Source organism: Phalacrocorax aristotelis, chromosome 5 (genome assembly GCF_949628215.1).
Source record: "Phalacrocorax aristotelis chromosome 5, bGulAri2.1, whole genome shotgun sequence".
Taxonomy (NCBI): Eukaryota; Metazoa; Chordata; class Aves; order Suliformes; family Phalacrocoracidae; genus Phalacrocorax; species Phalacrocorax aristotelis.
Genome location: NC_134280.1, coordinates 18,892,473 through 18,911,710, shown reverse-complemented (window position 1 = coordinate 18,911,710; position 19,238 = coordinate 18,892,473). Strand labels below are relative to the sequence as shown.

Genomic DNA, 19,238 nt, shown 5'->3' with positions numbered 1-19,238 from the left:
TCAGAGCCTAAATAAGGACGATAGTAGAATTATCCCAAGTAACCACAGCTTGCCTAGTCTGAAAACCCCATGGAAAATACAGAGGTTTTGCCCTCAGCTTTTCCAGCTTAAAGATACTCTAGCTTTAATTATTGCCCAGTGCCAGCCAACATGTGGAAAGAAGTCTAGTCAAAAAGACTTCTTTGTTCTTTGATTAGCAACCAAGCACAGGAGATAAACAGGACAGTGATAGACTCCCATGGCATTGCTCATGTAAAAATGTACTTTTATCAGTATTCTGATAAAATTATTCTGATAAAATTTATCAGTATTCTGATAAAAGTCAGCCCTTGAGAAGCAAACAGCAGCAAAGGGATCTCTAAACAGTTGTTATGAATGGGGAAAATCATGACTGAGGGAGTTCCTAACAAACCTCTGAAGAGGCAGGGTCAGCCCTACTTCATATTCTCATCAAGGACCTAAAATCAAAAGTAGTGCTGACAGTACCAGAAGATGCCAACATCTGGTAGATCAGTAAGCACCCACAAGGATGGGACCATCAGAGCCGTGTGGATTCCACAGTCTGCTTGTTTGAACAAAACAGGATTAAAATACAGCCAAACGGAAAGGTCAGCTTCAGGGGAGGAGGAATGTAAGGAGCACTTCAAACAGAAGAATGTCTTCTGGAAAGTCACAGACTCAAAGAGGATTGCAAATTGCTGAACAGAAACTCCCAGGACATTTGGATGCAACAAGAGCTGATGCATGTCTGGGATGTATAAACAGGAGCAAGGAAGTTTACTGCTTACTCCATGCTTTGAGGTGTGAGAAAGAAGCCTTCCAGAGAAAAATCTAAAAAACTCTGTCATTTTTGTTATTCAGAAAGATCCCTTGTAATGCAAAAGTACTTGTGAAAATGTTCGTGCCATTATGTAGATTTGCCAGAGCTAGGGCTGCCCTATCTAGCCCAGACACTGATAGCAGGGGGATCACAGCAAGATGCGACCCAGCATGGGCTGCCAACCTCAGCGCCATCCCTGCATACTCACCTAAATAAACCCTGCTGAGAGGATGCAGCTGCCAGCAGTACTGAGACCACTGGTCCGCTACCTGCTGTCTCACCTTTGTCGGCAACCCAGTGCCAGAGAATGTTTTCTGGCAGACAGAAAAGTTATTTGGGACGAAACAACTCTCATGAAGAAGAAAAGTAGGACCCAAAAATTGATGGAGCTGCCAGACACTTTAGAAATGAAGCAGGGTTTATTTTAAACAAGGTTGTGTAACCACTTGAAGAAACTGCAAAAAGCAGGGGATCCTCCAGAAATAAGCCTTTCCAGAGAGTGTGATTCAGCCAAATCTTCATCATTGGCTCAAGATGCAGGCAGTAGGAATGAACAGGATTAATACATTACCCTGGTCCCTAACCTGAATTTCCACCTTCTCATCAAATACGCTGATCACTGTATCTAGGAGAGAGCCCACCAATGGTTCCATTGTTACAATAATTACTGTGTTTATAATGACAGGACCCAGGAGTCCCCAGACGCTGTGCATGGCAGACAGGCCCTCCGTAGGTGTTTTTCCTGGGACTTGCTCTACAGCACTGCTGAACTGTGTGCAATCTCAGATGGAAACGAGGAGACAGAACTGCAGAGCTTCGTGTAACCGGAGGATAACCAGGAAACCCAGACTCACAGAAATGTCAGTCTTAATGATCACATTTAAATAGCTCGCACATTCTCCTTAAAGCAAAATAGTAAATAAGAAATTGTGAAACATTTGTGATTATGATGTTTAAAAAAAGACTGAGGGAAGAAGTGGTACAAGGTGATTTCGGAGGCAGCGGTGGGGCAGCTGCAGGCTGGCCCAGGGAGACCCGGCTTCCCTTCACGTGGGGGCTCCCATCCAGCGCCTGCGCCAGCCCACCCTCACACCGCTGATAGGATCTGACAAGGTCGCAGCTCACACAGCCTGGCTCTAGACAAATGCCCTAAGGAGGGAGCTAAGTCCCTCTTTTCCGCCAGACACTTCTTCACGTCACCTTTGGCACAAGAGCTTTCTTCCCTGCCATTGCTGCTCCAGAACAGGGCAGCCAGGCCCTTTTGCCCTGCATCTGCCTCTTTTTCGCTCTGAATGGTTCTGGGGAGATGCAGCTGGGATGGAGGATTCTGCATGTAGGAACATCCATGCTACACCAGCCCCATGGATACCTTCAAGGACAGTGGTACTTCTCTTTAGCTGAGCTACATAGAGTACTTGAACAGAAAGGGGTTGCTCTGTTTGGTATTGACTCAGAGTTAGATACACAGCATGGATATAATAGTCAATATTCCTCTGTCTCTTCCCAATCTCTCCAGATCGCCTTTTCTAAGAGGTCACAATATTCCTGGTAAACCAAGAGGAGGTCATCAGGGAAAGTCAGTGAAGCATGTGGTCCTCAGGGGAGGAGAGAGGCTTGGTGGGAATGCTCCTTCATGGAGCAGCCCCACTGCTGAAGACGACAACGCTCTATCTACCATTTCTTTCCAAGACAGCATTTTCCTAAGCCAAGGGTTATTAACACAGAGGCACCTGCCTCACCGTTATCTGGAAAGACAGCACATCACTCATGGTCAGCATCATCCACGTCAGCTGAACCATTTCACTTGTCTCAGACAGGACTCTGCAAGGATTCTCCAGGACATCTGGCCACACTCCTTTCTCACAGGAACTCTACCTCCTCCCAGCTGCAGGTAGCGTGGAAAGGGCAAACCAACCTGTTGAGAAATCCAGTCCAGGATGCCATGTACAAGCCCTCCCCACCCAGCACAAGCTGAGCTCCCTGGGGACACTGATCTCTGAATGATGCAGCCAGGCAGCTTCAACTAAGAGCTCAGAGCTGGTGAGCATCTCATGGGCAACCAAAAGCCAGACCAGTCCTGTACCTACTGCAGGAGGCAGGCTCCACACAGCAAAAATGCATTCACAGACAAGTCCCTTCAGCTCTTCTCCTTACCCATGTCCTCTGTCTGAGAATGCTTACACACATGAGTTTACACCAGGACTAAGGAGCCATCAGGCACCTGGAGGACAGCGCATACAGCTGAGTATCAGGAGGCCAGCAAAGAGCCACACTCTGCAAACTACATGATGGCTTTGTGGAGTTGTCAGACACTTCCCAGTTGCATCAAGCAGTCAGCACACCCGAGCAGCGGCCAGGTCAAAGCGGCCAGAGCAAAAGAGACCTAGCAGAGCTGCTTGCTCCCCACCTCAGTTTGGGGCCAAGAAAGCATCTCAGATGCATGCATGGTGGCAGCTCAGGCAGCCCTCGTACTCCTCCAGGGACTCGACCCTGAGACTCCCCACTGGTCTGCATGTATCCCTGGGGGATGTGGCTCCTCTCCTCACCTCCATGGCAGATGTCCCAGGCCACAAAGAAGAACCAGGGGAGGATGGGGGACAGGAAGTGAAGACGAGGCCAAGCTGATGGGAGGACAGCTCAGACCACCACAGCCATGCAGGACAAGAGCACAGGACCCCCCTGCCTTTGTCTTCCTATGTCAGAAAGCTTAAGGACTTTGGGGGATTTATTTTACAACACAGATGAAAAGCGTTGCATTTTACCAAGACAGCAATGAGAAAAACTGTTTAATGCTTAAAATGCCAGCATTTCTAGGCCAGTGGAACATGAGCAGAAGAACAGCATCTGTGACTCCAGTGGATGCTGTTGCTCAGTTCAGGCTGACTGTGGGGCCGTGCTGGCTGGTCACTCCAACTGGAGAGCAGAGAGAGACGGGATGGGAGAAGTGTCTCCTTTAACCCTGGCCACGACATTGCTGCTCCTTGGGGGGAATTGGAGAGCGAGTCACATCCTCTGTGTCACCCCACATCCTGCCCACACTCCAGACACGCAGGGAAACTATCATCCATCACTACACCACAGCCCTGGCCTCCAGGGCCCCTCCTCCCTGTCTGGGCACAGGACTCGCTGCAGCAGCCAAGAAAGGAGACAGTGGGGCACCCATACCGCCTCGGCTCCTCTGCTCATAACACGGCTGGAGCACAGGCGTCATCCATCACATCCCTGAGCCACGCTGCAGACCAGGCCTCAGAAAGCAGAGGCACACATCTTTGTGCTGCACCACTTGCTGAGGATGAAGGCTTTCTAATCTGGCCCACTTGGGACGCTGCAGGGGAAGAGCAGTGGCAGCACACAACCTGTCAACCCACTGTCCCCGGCGTCAGCAGTCAGAGGAGGGCATGGCACATGGAAAGCCCTTCAGCAGCATCAAGCAGACACAACCGGCCAAAACCGTTTCCCCTTGGCAGAGCCAGGATGGTAAGTAGGTTGAACCCATCACTAAGCCACTTACCACAGATAAACTTTAAAGAACAGAAACTCCTTTGGTCTCCAGCATGCTGAGGAAGGAACTGGGGAAGCTGGGAAGACCCACGGCATCCCCACCTAACCCCAGCCACTGACCACATCGCTAAGCATGCTATCTAAAAGCTGCAAGCACAGCATGGGAGCCTGCTAAGGCAAGACCAACAACATACTGGGGTTTAAGCTATTCATTGTAAGGGATGACATGCATCCCCTGGGACGAGCTTGGCTTCTGCTGCAGCAGAAAGAGGTGGAGCAACTCCCTTCTGCTCAGGCGTTGCCCTCCCACCAAGAACCCCCCATGGAGAAGGAGGAAGAGTGGCTGGGGTGCAGCAAATGCCAAACATTCCCACTCCAGGGAAGCCACATCCCCCCCTCCCACCCCCAGTGCCTTTCCTGCAAAGCAAAGCTTGATGCTTTCCCACACACGCTCACCCCAGCTCTCCAGCCTTGGCTACTTTACTTCACCAGGGTTTAAACCTGTGATTTACAAGAGAGGTAAGACTCCTGGAGAGTCCCTGGCTTCAGGGCTACCCCTCAGCCCTGCCCTGGAAATCCTTGTTTCTCCAGGTGACAGAGAATCATGCCCGGATGAGTGGAGCTGGACAAAGCAGGCCGTTCTCTGCTCGGTGCTACTTGCTGAGACACACACCTCTAGGCATCCCCTCTCCAGCCTCTCATTCCTATCAGGTGTTTCAGGCTCCTTGGTGGCTACTCCTGTTGCAAGAGGCCAGGACGTTCCTCGTGACAGAGGGGTGGGCATGAAGGCTCTGGTGAAATGGCCCTTTGGGAAACCCTGGCCTCCATCTGATTAGATACAGGCGGCCCAAGCTTCCAGGAGCAGCAGGTTAATCAGTTAATGGCTGAAAGGATCCTGGCCGATGTGCTGTGCATGCTGCTGGGCAGCCCCAGCCGCACATCCCCTGGGGCAGCCACTCCTTCCTCCCTGGGGCCAGATCTGGGAAAACATCTGTTCTGATAAAGAAAGTGCTTCATTGGGGAGGGAGCAGGCCCAAGCCCATCAGCTGCTCCAGCCCATTGACAACAGGCTGCTCTGGGAGGGCTGCCAGTTCTCCCACTGCACCCAGGACATGGCAAGGGCCAGATGCTGGGATTAATGGCCTGGAAAGCAACCGGGGGTTGGAGGGGTGGGGATGTCTGATGCCCCTGGTCCAAAAGAGGAGGTTTTCAGAGCTCAGCCGCAGACCTCAGGATGGCCCCGTCACCGCACAGTGCCAACCATGCCCACTGCCAGTGCCATGGGCACCCGCTGTCACCCATGGGGCCAGCAAGGGCTGCCCAATCTTGCACCCACCTGCCCCCCACAACCAAAGGCAGCATCAGGCTGGGCTGGAAACCTGTGTATGCTCACACAAGGAAAGTGGCAGAATTTTGGGGGGCCTGGGGCGTGCACGACACCGGGCCACATGCACTAAGGCTGCACATCACTTGCCTCACCCCGGGGCAGTGCAATTCCCTGCAAGGCTGTTGCAAACACCCAACGAAAGGGCACTGCAGGCAGGCGTGGGGCTGGAGCCCACATCTAACAGGGGTGAGCCTGGCTCCGGAGGAGCCCATTCTGCCCGCCGATGTGAAGGTGACTGGGCAGAGGCAGCGAGGAGGCAGAGGACGGCGGCGGGCGCTCCCTCCCGTTGCCGCTTCCCGGTTCCTCACCGGCTCGGCTCTGGCCCGGTGCCACGTGCGGCGGGCCGAGATGTGACATGCACACACAGGCAGGAGCAGGCTCCGGACCCTTAAGTCGCTCCAGGGGATTAAAGCAGCATGCGAGCCGTCTCTGGGCAGCCATGACTACCATGCGACAAATCCTCTCCTCCCGCACGCAGCCCTCAGCCTGAAGTGCCGGAACCGCACATCGGCCGGGCTCTGGCTCCTCGCAAGGGCTGCCCGGTGCGGCGCGGGGCCTGGGGACCGCTCGGCGACAAAACCCGCCGCATCTCAGCGCTCGAGAAAAAAGTGCCGCGGGGGCTGCCCTGGCGAGGGGGCAGCAGGGGCGCGGCGAGCCCCGCGGGGAGCGCGGCATCCCGCGGCGCCCCCGGCCCGGGGTAGCGCCCGGCGGGCCTAGCCTGGGCACGCCACCCCGATGCTCGTCCCACCCCGGGACCTGACCCCGCCGGCCGGCCTCCGCCCGGCTCCCGGCTCCCCCCTCCTCCCCCAGTCCCCGGGCAGGGGCGAGCAAGGTGGGCGGGCGAGCGGCCCCGCCGCCGCCGCAGCCCCGGCCCCCGCCGCTGCCCACCTGGCGGAGGGAGGCGTCCATCGGCGGTCTCACCCCGCACCGAGCGCTGCCGGCCAGCTCTCAGCGCCGCATCGCCCCGGCCGGGCAGCCACGACTCGCCGGCCCCGCGCCGTGCTGGCTCCGCCTCGCCGGCCGCGGGCAGCGGGGAGCGGCCGGGCCGCCCGGCACCGCCCCGCACCGCCCCGCTCCTCCCCGCTCCGCTCCGCTCCGCCCGGCACCGCCCCGCACCGCCCTGGGGCGCGGGGAGCGCGGCCGCTGCGCCCCTGCGGCTCCGGCGCGTCTGGCCGGCTCGGCCTGTGCGTGAGCATTTTCGAGCAGGGGAGCTGGACGGCTCCCTGGGGAGCATCCCGCATCTCAAGAGGGGGACGCGGAGAAGGGTTTGGGGTCCGGTGCCACGCATGGACATGCAGCGAGGAAGAGGGACCACCTCTGTGTACAGCCACGCAGCCAAGCGTGGGGTTTGGAAGGACAAAAGACATCTTCTGGAAGAGCAGGCATTTTGGGTTCAGGGTCCCTTCAGCAGGTCAGCATAGCACAATACCACGAGAGAGACTGTTAACAGGAATCCTGACAGCACTTCAAAATAATGTCTCTGAGATCTGGAACAGCTAGCAGAGAGCAACAGGCTGGGTGAACTTTGTCAGAAACGTGTGGCCACATCACAGTCCACTGCCCTACGAGTACCTACACTGTGAGGGTGTTTCTTGCAGTAGTAAGAAATCATTTCTTTATTCTGAAAGAAAGACGATCAAAGGTGAGGGGGGAGGGTCTGAACTACTTAAAAGACATGGGGTTCTGAGGGAGGTGGCAGTATCTTGTCCAACCTCTGCCACAAGACTGTCACACCTAGGCCACTGCAACAGATGCCTGTGACGACCACCCCCACCAGCCTCTTCCACCTTCACTACCTGGACCCTTGGGTAAGGTTTCCTAATACGTGTCACTGTCACGTGCCCTTCCATTTTGATATCAAGTCACTAAGAGCTACTCTGGGCATGACTATCCAACCTCTTCTGTACTTGCACTGGATTAGCATAACCTGCACCACTTTCCCTGTCTTATGAAAACATCGTGCAAGACAGCGCCAGAAGCCTAGCTACAGTCCTTATCTCCCATCTAATACTTCTGTCCGCAAGGCCAATTACCCTCTTAGTGAAGGGGATTAGATCAACTCAACACTGGTCTGTCCTTGAGAGTTCCCTCTGCAGCCCTGAGATTGTCATCGGGCTGCTTCTGCCACAGCCAGCCTTCTCCCCGCAGGAGGGCAGTTTCTCCTCTGCTATTGCTGCTTCTGCAGACCATTTTGGCTGTTCAGCCTCTCCCTTCTGGATGGTCAGCAGGGGGCTGTGGAGCTCCTCAAAGCCATGGGAAAGTTGAGGAGCACACCTCTCCTTCTGCCTGCCTGCCAAGGGTCTCCACCAGCCGGCATCTTCAGCACCAGATGTCCCCTCCCAGACTTCTCCAGCGGAGAAACTTTCTTTGGCCATGGTTCCTGTCGTCCAGGGGTGGGTTGCCCATCGAGGCGTGACAGTCACAGCTGGATGTCAAGGGAGATCTGACAATGAAGTGACAAGCTAGCAGCAAACCTGTTCCCAGCAAACACACCAAGCAACCCAAATGCACTTATCACGAACTTGGGCCTTACCCTTGCTTGCCAGGCCAGAGTCCTTGTGAGCTCCCTTTCGCTTTCCCTTTCCTGTCCATCAGCTCCCAGAGGGTGCTGCAAGGTTGTATTTCCACACACACCATGGAAAAAAATTCTAAGCCCGTAACTGCTGCAGTTTTCAGCATGGTGACAGTGAAGCAGCACACGTATCGCTGGGCTGTAAGGGAGCAGTCGCTCTTCCTGCCTGACAGACTTCCCTGCAGCTCTGAGGCAGGGGCATAATAGGGCTTGGAAAGCCCAGGGTGAGGTAAAGAACCAACTTGTCAAAAGGCACCTTCTAAGAGGGCAGAAGAAGGTGGCTCCACCCAGTCCTCTGAACAAAATAGCTTTCCAAACTATCCATGCAATAAACATTGGATTCCCCAAATGCAGCAGCAGTGACTGAGGCTGTCAGCCCTGTGCTCCATCAGCCTGGTGGGAAAGGTGGCAAGAATCTTAATAGGAAACTTGTGCCTGATATTTGCTCCTTTCTGTTACAGGATTAAATCACTAGTCCTATATTCATACAGCCCAGCTGGAAGCAGGAACTGTCTCCTAAATCTCTTTAGGTGCTGCTCACCAGGAAGGAATGGCTACGACCGTCTGCTTCTTCACAGAGCTTTGATAAGCAGGAGACTGCTGGCTCACCATTGCTGTCTGCCCGGATGCTGCCACCACCATGTGTCTGGCACCTCACCTCTGCCACCCCGGCAGCTCCAGGGCCAGCTGCCACATCAGCGACGTGATGAACACGAAGCAGTCAGTGGGGGCTGGCATGGGCCCCACTGCGCAGGACGAGCCCCGGACCCCTCTCCAGCCCATGAGCCCCCCTCCCCGCCTCGGGGCTGCCTCCTGCCCCCAAGCCTAGCACAGCGATGCTGCCTGTGTGTTCAGCAGCAATGCCGGCAACCTGGCAAGCTCCCAGCCCTCCCGCCAGCCCGGCTGCAGATGGCACAGAAATCAGGGTGCCATGGCTGTTCTCCTCTATCTGCCAGCAGGGAGCTGGGATCTGGCAGAGGAGAGCCAGGGCGGGCGAGTGCGGGGGGTCTGGGTGATTAGCTATTCCTGCATCCACAAAAGGAGCAGCCCTCTGGTGCTGCAGGCAGCAGAGCCCCACACCCAGCTGTGGCAGCAACAGTGAGTCAGCTTCCTGCTGGGCTTTCCACATGGAGGAAAGGTCGTCGGAGGACTGGCAGGAACAAGCCAAGGCAGGAATTCCTCCTGGACACCAGACAATGTCCTAATTTCCTCCTCTACCACGGGTCTGGCACACGGCTGGGAGGCGGGCAGGCCAGCATGCCCCGCTGCGGGTGGTGAGCATCTGCCAAGCTTGCTCTCCCATCACCTGGGAGGGAATGTGCTGTTACACCTCAGCCATGGGTGCTACCTCCCCAGTGGCTCATTGGAGCCGTGCTTGTAGGGTGGGGAACTGATCTCCTCTGCCGTAATCCCTGGGATGATCTCACTGGGGAGAGCCGGCAGCAGAGGCAGGATACCCTGGACCCAGCTGGGGGCACAGGGAGGCACGGATGCAGTGGGAGGGCACCTGGGCTCTGCTGTGCATCACCACCATCACAGCCCCTGCCAGCAGGCTCTGCTGCTTTGCCAGGGCCACCAAATCCCTCCTTGCCCAAAGCACTGGGCAGCCAGAGGAGTGTTCTCATAAAGGGGGAGACCTATTGAGAAGCAGCATCCACAAATCAAGCGTGTCCCTTTGCAGGACTGGCCTGACCCTGGCAGAGCACCAGACACCAAGGTGGTGTCCTGCAACACACCACACGCATGCAAGGGGAAGGGGACACAGAGCAGGGCACACGCTGTCCCCACAACCCTGGCCCCATCCCCACTCCAGTTTTAAAATTGCTTGAAATTAGATTTAAAAAAAGGGCAGTTTCTCCCTTCTCCCATTCCCAGCCTGCAGGGAGCCTGGCCACAGCTCAGGCTGGGGCAGGCTCCGGCCAGGCCAGCTCATGCCTGGACTGCCCCAACTCAGCACAAAGCTGTGGGCCACCCCTCCTGCCCCCTGCTTGCAAGCCATCCCTGTCCCTGAAAGGTGAAGATGGTGGCAATCAAAGCCATGCTGAAGCTCTCCCTGCCTGGGGCTGCTCAGGGGCTCTGTGGCAGGAATTAGCCCAGGCTCCTTGGGGACCGGATTGTGTTTGTACCAGATGTGTCCCTGCTGCAGAGGAATGTGATTAAGACTGCCTGGAGAGGCTTTCACAGGGTCACACCAAGCTCTGCAGCACCTGCTCCCCCAGAGAGTGGGAGTGTCAGGCAGAGCCCTCCTTGCAAGGGGTGACAGTGGGAGGTGGGGGTGTTTATCTCTCCTGGGCATCCCTCTGGTTCCCGTCTCACTTCAGCCACTGTCAGCAGCGAGCCCGTTTCACCGCAGCAGAGTGCTGCCTTTGTACGCCACAGACCCCAGACTAAGGGCAGCTGCATCTCTGCTTAGCCTGACCACAGTGGGAAAAGCTTTTTTCCCATCTAGGTGCAGAAATACCCTCCATTTGCAGACCTGCCCTTTCTTTGTAGGTCAGGAAAACAGGATGTCTCCTTCATTTTCAGCCTAAGCACAAGAGCAGAGAGCTGGAGCAGATGGGCCCAGAGGGTGGATGCTGGGCACATCCACCCCACTGTCACCGCATGCCACCCATTGGCCTCTGATGCATCCTCCTGAGCTGTGCCACCGGGGCCAGCACTAGCTGTGACTTTCTACCAGCCCCATCTGGACTCACCCATGCTGGACAGACCAAACCCATAATCAGGTATCTCCAGCTTTCTCTGTAAATAGGGGTCCTGGTCTTGTTCCCTTAACCCAACCCTTCTCTCCCTTCCCTGCCACATCCCCGGCCACGTGTACATCTGCTGGCAGCGATGAGCTGAGGTTCCCCGCTGCTGCTCCCTTCATGTTGCTGCAGGTTTACTTGGGGCCAAAACATCCGTGTGCAGCTTTTACACCTTGATCATGAGAAATGCGGTCCTGGAAGCAAGATCGCTGAATAAGAGAGCTGAGCTGCACAAGGCTATAATTACAGCAGGAGCATGTAGGGATGAGGCCAGCCAAGCACATCCACCTAATTTCCTCTCCTATTAAGCCTGCCCTGCTTTTGTTTGACCCAGACCAAGCCTTGCTATTAATGGCATGATGATGTGGAGGTCACAGATGGCTCTGCTACAAACAGCCTTATGGATTCTGCTTAACTGAGTGTATAAGCAGGGCTTTGCTCACAGATACCATTACTGCAGGATTCATGCTGTAGAAAGTGTGTCAGCCAGCTGTGGTGCAGTCGCTTCCTGGACTGGGCTGTTTTACCAGACACAGGTAGCTCTCTGTCTTTGTCTCCGACTGCACAATAAACCCGGGCAAGCAATTGAGGACGTTACATGGTGTCATATCACTACCCGGCCATAGCCAAGGTCTGCTGATGGGTGCTGGTAGCCAGAGCTCAGTACATTTCCTCTTCCTGATCTCTCCTGCACAGCTTCAGCCTGCAAAATCATTTCTAAGCTAAAGGAGAGAGGTCTTCTCTTTGCTGGGCACCTGCAGCCAAAATTAGGCTAATTTCTGCCCTGTTTTGGTGCATGTGTCCCTTCTAAGTCCAAGGCAACCTGCAACGCTGGGCTACTGGGTTAGCAAACAGAGGGAGCAAGTGAGGCTGCACTAACACCTCCTGTCTGCCAGAGTGCCCAGTCTTGAGGTCTGTTTCAGGGCTGAAAAGCAAGTGCAGCCCCAGTTCAGAGCACCAGGAACTGGTTCCTGCATCTGGCCATCTGTACGTCCTGGGGACAAGAGTCTCTCACAGAGGGAGCTGGCTGCTCCCCAGCCTCTCCCACCCCCGGTGATGTTGGTGCACCTTGCATGCTGGAGGGAGGGACATCCTCCAGGGACATGGGGCTGTTAGACGAAAGCAATCATCCAGCTGGGCTCCCACAGCAAGGACCACAAGGTCCCCCCTTTCTGCAGAAGCCTACAGAGGGGAAGTACCTGTCCATCCTGCTCAGCAACAAGGTCACATCTGGCAGCCCGTGGCCCAGGAGGTCACAGAGTAACATGGCAGGAGCAATGGGGAATGCTGTGCAGCACTGGTGCTCAGCACTTCTCCTTGCTCTGGCTCCTGTGTGGCCCACTCTGAGTGAGGCAGGACACCCATGGGTGCCAGCCCACCTCCCTGCTGCTCCCTGCAGGGAAGAGATTCAGCAGCCACATTTCAGAGCTCAAGCTGAGCCTTCCCCATCCCGACCTTACAGCAGCATTGCCCCTCTCTGCAGGGGAGCTCATGTGAGCCACCTCTGCACAACAAGACACAGTGGCTCATGGACAGGTGCACCCCGGCCAAACGCATGCACCTGGATGGGGGAACCTTGTACAGGCACAGGGCAGTTTCCCAGTGCTGTCCCCAGAGAAGGGCTCCCTGCCCCGGGCCCCTGGGTCCCTCCCCATGGGGTTCTAGTGCCAGGCAGAAGGGCTGGGCACTGCCTTGGCCAGCTCTCTGAGCAGGCAGGACTTGCTCACTGGGCAGGCTGAAACATTGTGGTCGAGGCTCCCACTCCCATGGGCAGCCATGTGGCAGTGGAAGGGAACTGTTGGGGTCAGACCCCTGTTTCCAGGGATGCTGTCCCTGTCGCAGGTTTCTAACAGAGGGTTTGCTCCCATTCCCCATTCTCAGTTCCTTGAGAGACCATTTACTTCTCCTAATAGTCCCTTTGGGTAACAGTCCCAGCATAGGCACCTCAAAGATCTGGAGGGCTGAAGAGCACAAGGCAGCAGGCAAGCAGAAAACTGCCCAAGGCTAAGGAGCCTCCCTCTTGCCAAGGCCAGACAACCCTTCGGGACAAATTCAGGGCTGTGCATAGCTGTACTCACTTGTATTGAAGAAATGTGCTATCCAAGCCCGTGCCCCGTGCCCAGGGTCCAGGCATCCCCACGAAAGGATGTCCTTTGCAAGGACCCGTGTGAGGCAGAGGGGCTGGAGGAAGCTGCATCTCTCCCTTTTAGCTCTATGGCAATCTCTGCGGGGCCAGCAACCAGCTCCAGGAAAGGCTGGCTCCGGTGTGACGGACAGGTCCAAACCTGCCGTTCCCATGGGGAGGAGGGTTTGTGTCCATGCTTGAGGAGGGCAGATTCCTCCTCTGGCAGGCAGCAGGGCCCAGCTCAGCCCTTTCTCTTCTCCCTGGTGCCTCTCCTGGGGCTGGTGAGTCTCTTCTTTCGAGTGACACAGTGGGGAGGTGGATGGAGGGCAGAAGGGGGCAGAGAACGTGGGGCTGACACCATGGCAGGGATGTGCTGGGACACCGGTGCTTGGCAGTACTCACTGGCGGTCCTCAGCATCTGCAACAGTGAGTCAGGCCCCAGCACCCATGAGCTGGGGCCAATCTTTAGCTGGTCTCTGGGGCTTCACGCACAGGCATCTTCTCCTTCATCATCAGCTCTGCTCCTCCCAAACCGGTGCAACTCACACTTAAAAAAACCCACTTGCAAACACTTGGAAAAGGCAAATGCAACCAAAGCCACTCTTGCCCCCTCCAGCCCACTGTGCGAAGAACCTGCCGTGCTGCTGCCTCCTGCCATCTTTACCTGCACCCTCAGGTGCTGGTCTCGCAACCCCCTCCTCACTGGGAAAAGGAAAAAGGACTTTTTAAATTACCTTTATGAAGTTTGAGTTCCTGGATAGCAGACAGCATAGTCCAGCTAAGGACTTCTAGACATACAGGGGAAAAGGGGAACTTTGCCAGCGGCACTAGTTCCCAGTTTTGTCATGGTGACAGCCTTAGCCAGCTAACCTTCCCAGACACAGCCATGTGAACAGGTGCCAGTGGTATCTCACAGCAGAGATGTGCCATCCCCTCCTGGCTGCAGAGAATAAAAATAGCTGGAGAAAATAACTTGAGCATACTTGAACCTGGGTGGCAGAAGTGGAAACGCAAATAATTTGCCTAAACACAAAATGGTTTAAAGCAATACACTTGATAGTTTGGGGAACAGGCCTCCTATTTTTAGTTTTCCAGCCAGGCAAGGGTGGCTGCTTACTGTTGTAAAGATAAACCTCTTTTCAAACAGCAAAGAGGTGAGAGAAGCTGCTGGTCAGAGTGCAGGGCTGGTCTGGCACAACCAAGACCCCTTCTAGGGAGCAGGAGGACACTTGCCCCCATCCCAGAATATGCCTCAGGGTAGCTGGGGGGCCGCAGGCACCCAGGCTGCTCTCCCCACACCATGCATATCCTGGGGCTGCAGGCAGCCTCTCTGCTCCTCTCCCTGCACTGCACCATCATTTTGCAGTCCAGTGTGCGCCCTGCTGTGGCAGCACTCAGCAGCTTCTCCCTTCTCTGGTTCTGCAAAAGTGGGGGTACCCCTCTGAGCTCACCTGTCCCAGCTCCCTCACTCCTCTCGCACCAGCCCATCCCTGTCGCACTCCTCCCCACCCACCCGCTGTCTCCCCTCCAGCAGGGCAACAGGGACAGACTCATCCGAGCTGGCCAGATGTCCCATCCTTCAAAGCAGCATGCCGGCCTTTGGTAGCACCGTCTGCTGGCTGAGCCCTCACGTGTGATCCAAACCAGAGCCCCCGCAGCAATCCTGCATGCACCAGCCTGTACGTTGCATAGTGGTGCACTGTGTTTTGCAGCGCATCCAGAGCCCAGGACTGCGTGGGTGACCTGGCTGCCTCCTCTCCATCGCCGTGGCCACCCATGGAAGCCCTCTACTCTGCCCTCGAAGGGGAGATCAGCACCTTCATGAGGCACGTGCAGTGGTGCCGGCAGGGCTTTGACCTCTGCAGCCTGTACCATGTGCTGCTGCTAGTGCTGCCGCAGAGCCCCTCGGGGCGGGTGGAGAGCTGGCAGCACCTGCAGAGGCTTGCCCAGTGCCTGCCTGGCTCGGCCAGCCCTGACGTGGCCAGCTACGTGGGCTGGCTGGCCTCTTACCTGCAGCACCTGAGCACACTGAAGGAGAGGTTTGATGCCAGGGTGGTGGTCCCACTCTGCGAGAACTTGTACATGCATGAGGAGCCGTCTGCCCACCTCACCTGGCAGCCCCCCCCAGCATCCATCCCACACTTGGCTGCACAGCTCTTCACCCACCGGCGTAACTGGGGGCTGCTGCTGCAGGGGGGAGCCCTCAGCGAGCAGGTCTTCAGCCCCCAGAGCCTGCGTGACCTGTGTGGCTTTGCCCATGTGGGACCCTTTGTGAAGGTCTTGCGGCTGGTCCCTGATATCTTTCACCAGAGCTTGACCACAGCAGTGCTTGCCCAGCGGTGGGTCCGTCTCCACCGCAGCAGGTATAGCCTCTCCCTGCCACCATCACCGTCACCATCACCATCAGTGCCACAGCAGCCACCAGCGCGGGTCAGAGCAGAGCTGGCTCCTAGCACTGTGCAGCTTCCACCATACGGCAGGGTACCCCAGCAGCCTGGCTCTCCCCTGGGCTTGCCTGACCTCTTGGTCCCACTGCAGCCCTCAGGTGCAGGCTGCACCCCTGGGGTGCTGCGAGCCTGGCTGCGGGAGAGCCAGGAGGAGCTGCTGGCCCTGCTGCACCGCAGGGAGCGGGCGGCCACACTGCATGCCCAGGTCGGTCACGTCACCCGGCGCATCCACATCCTGCGTCTGCAGCAGCAGGGCAAGGGGACAGAGCTGGCCCAGCCCCAGCACAGCTTGAATATGGGAGGTTGCCGGCACCAGGCTGGCCTGGATGAGGAGCTGCAGAAAAGCCTGGAGCTGGAGGAGTACCACCACAGCATCCTGGAGGCTGACTGGCTGCTGGAGCTGGAGGTCAGGCCCATCCTTATCCGAGGGATTGATGCGGTAAGGGGTGTGCGCTGGCTCTGCTTGCACTCCATGCCCTGCATCACAGGGCGAGAGCGGGGGCACTGCCACAGGCAGGGGAGCTGCATGGAAAGGGCTGGACAACCAGGCGGAGACACGGATCTTGTGGGACTGGGTGGAGCCATAATCTCTCCAGTCCAAACTGAAGGCCCGCTGGGCAGCCCTGGGCACTGAGGTGTGAGGAAGGAGAGCCATAGAGTGGGGAATGGGAGAGGGGGTGTTTCCTAACATGCCAGAGCAGCCTACGGGAAACAGTCCTGGATGCTTGCATCCAGCCTACCTGGATGCTCAGGAGCCAGGCACTGGCTCTGCCTCCTCTCCTGCAGGTTCAGCAGCGCTGCCAGGACCTGGAGAGGATGCTGAGAGGCTGGGCACTGCCCACCCCACAGGGGGCCCAGCTCAGAAGCGGGACAGCCACCACCCCATCACCTGGGCGGGCTCAGCCCTCTGCCACGTGCTGCATGGCAGCAGCCAGCTCGAGCAGCCAGCGACCCTGACCATGGGAAGGGGGGGACCACCACCTACTCCCAGCAGCAGCAGCCAGGAGAGCACTACTGGAGGATATCCAACCCATCAACAGATGGGCTGCAGGCAGCCAGCAGCTCATGGGGACCTGGCTCGTCTCCTGCCTGGAAAGAAAGCATGGAGGGAGTGTGTGTTTAATGTTTCCTCCATGCCCAGCCCGTGGCCCTGCTGTTCGGCATGTGGCTATGGTCTGGGTAAGGAGACGGGCACCAAGCGCTGCTAAGCACTCAGGCACATGCTTGTGCACTTATATGGATGCACACAGGCACGAACATGCATTTCTGGTTAAATATGGGGCTCATCCGCCTCTTTCCAGCAGCCAGCACGGGGGCTTCAGCTGGGCCCACAGTAAGCAGCCTGCTTGGTGATGGTGGTGGACAGCCCACCTCCCTGCCGGTAGTGGGCGACAAGGTGACAGTCCCCACTCTGGTTAGGGCTTGCTCCCTCGATGGCTGCTGCTGTGGGCAAGAAAGCACTTTGTCTCAGGGAATTTCAATTTCATTTATTACCAATTAACAAACAAAAGCAGAGTCAGACATGGTTCCTGTGAAGAGTTTATTGGTGTAGCTGTTTCCACTACAGTCAGAGTCACAATGCACAGCGACAACAGGCCTCCTACACTACACAGGGAGGACAGGACACACACGGCCACAGACACGCAGAGACACTTGTCTCTCTGCCCCGGGCCCTGCAGGGGGGGGCCGGGCTGTGGGGCAGGAACCTGCCTCAGGGGGAGGTCTTTCTCTCTGGTGGGGTATTTCTGCAGCTTCCCGGGGAAGGTGTCAGACCCTCCCAGTAATGAATCACCCACCATCTCTCACAGGAGCCAGGCTGATAAGTGGGAATCAGGGCAGCGGCTTGTCCCAAATCCAATGGTGAAGTGAACATCCCAGCCTCCCCAAGGCCACTCTGGCTCTCACCGTCACGGAGGGGCTGGGGTGCCCGTCTCCTCTGGCACTACCTTCAGAAGCGCTGTGGGCAGCAAGGGCACCATCAGCAGTTTCTGAAGCAGCCCTGAACAGGGGCTGCTGGCCCAGGGAGGTCCCAGGGAACATGTTCAGAGCTGCCCAGAGGTGATGGGGGCTGAGTGCTGGGCACACTGAATGCTGCTCCTTCCCACTGGGGGGCACCCCTGGACATGAAAGGTCACCCTGATATGGCAGCAGAATTGGCACTGGGGGTTTCAGTGACTTCCTTGAAGGGCTGCAGGGAGCCAGACGCAGTGGATCACTGCACAGGGAAAGGGAGGGGACCCAAAGGACTGTTTTGTGCTCTAGCACTACATCTCAGTATAGCTTCTTAAATATGGTTTGTCTTTGTTCTCGGGGACAGGGACAGGAACGTGGGGATCTGGGGTGCAACCTGTGATGAGTTTTTACCCCTGCAACCTTTTTGGAGGTGCAGAATGGCACAGGACTCCTCTTGGTCCCTGCAAAAGGGCAGGCACTCGAGGCTTCAGGATACCTGCTTGTCCTCAGTCTCCCCTCCCTGTGCAGTTTTCCTTTGGGAAGAGGGTTGGGAAAACTGGGGGTAAGCAAACATCCTCCCCCATGCCGAGCAAGAGCTGAAAACAGTCCTGTGGGAGGGTGACTGGACAGATGATGGTCTGGAGGACAGGGCCAGGGTGCTGGTCCCTCCTTGCCTGCCTGCCAGGCTGCAGCAGCCCCTTGGGCCAGGGGCTGTGGCACAGGCCCAGCATGAGCACTCCTGGAAGGGGGCAGAAGGGAGCAGAAGCAAGGCATCTGCCAGCTGAGCAAGGAGGCTGCTGACCTGGAAGAAGCCCAGTGGCTGCCTGCAGGCAGCATCCAGCCCATCCCTGTGACTGCTTGGTGGCATGTGGCACTGAGACACAAGCTTCATGGTTGCAGAGGGGGGCACAGCGGCACCAGCTGGCATGGCTCCCCTTCACCACCTGGAGACCAGGCACAGGCTGCCTCCAGCAGGGCGGGGGCAGACCCCTGACCCACAGGCACTCGGGACCCACGCAGCTTTGGGATGTGAGAGGCATCTCTCAGCCCACCAGGTCCAAGAGGAGAGAGACTCACAGCCTCTGCTGAGCGAGCGATGGGGCAGGAGCTGGGGCTGCCTCCTGCGGGGCTATGGAACATCCATTCGTTGGTCCAGGCAAGAGATCATGTGAGTCACGGCAAGTCTCCAGTTAGTCCTTGGGAAGGATGAACAGGCATGAGCGGCCTGTCCCATGAGCAGGGAGGGCAGCTCCCAACTCACACAGGCATGTGCAGCTCGTTGTACTCATCCCGGCCGTCCTCATCGAAGTTTGGCTCCGCATCCTCTGAGTCCAGCTGGGGAGAGGCAGAGACCAGGCTCTGAAGGCCACAGCTGCCCCAGCACAGGGTCAAGCCTGGCACAGAGGGTCCAGCATGCAGAGAGCCAGGCAGCTGGGCTGCGCTGGAAAGAGCAAAGCTCTTGCTCCTTCCCCTCCCCCAACAGGCTCCTTTTTTTGCCCCTGATGCCCATCCATGCATCCCCAGCCTGATGCCCTTTCTTATAAGTGTTCCTGTTTGACAGTGTCCTATCACTGGGTCTTTGGTCCAGCACAGCAGCTCCTCCTTCCTCTCTTGCTGGCAGCACCTACTTCTGGGTGCTGCTCCAGGCTGCTTTCCAACAGGAGCTCAGGATGTTGGCAGCAGAAG

At 57.0% G+C, this 19,238-nt stretch overlaps 2 protein-coding genes across 5 annotated transcripts in view; both read right to left on the bottom strand.

Annotated features, from left to right (window-relative positions):
- LOC142057380 (unconventional myosin-X-like) overlaps positions 1-6,732 on the bottom strand; it is a 93,768-nt gene extending 87,036 nt beyond the window's left edge. The window contains exon 1 of the mRNA XM_075093277.1: positions 6,597-6,732. Coding sequence (XP_074949378.1) covers positions 6,597-6,617 — 21 coding nt within the window. The 5' untranslated portion in view covers positions 6,618-6,732. The remainder of the gene's footprint in view (positions 1-6,596) is intronic.
- Positions 6,733-17,122: 10,390 nt separating this feature from the next.
- Positions 17,123-19,238, bottom strand: part of SLC4A3 (solute carrier family 4 member 3) — a 35,345-nt gene continuing 33,229 nt past the window's right edge. For all 4 annotated transcript variants that reach the window (XM_075093266.1, XM_075093269.1, XM_075093268.1 and 1 more), the window contains exon 23: positions 17,123-18,887. In XM_075093266.1, coding sequence (XP_074949367.1) covers positions 18,810-18,887 — 78 coding nt within the window. In that variant the 3' untranslated portion in view covers positions 17,123-18,809. The remainder of the gene's footprint in view (positions 18,888-19,238) is intronic.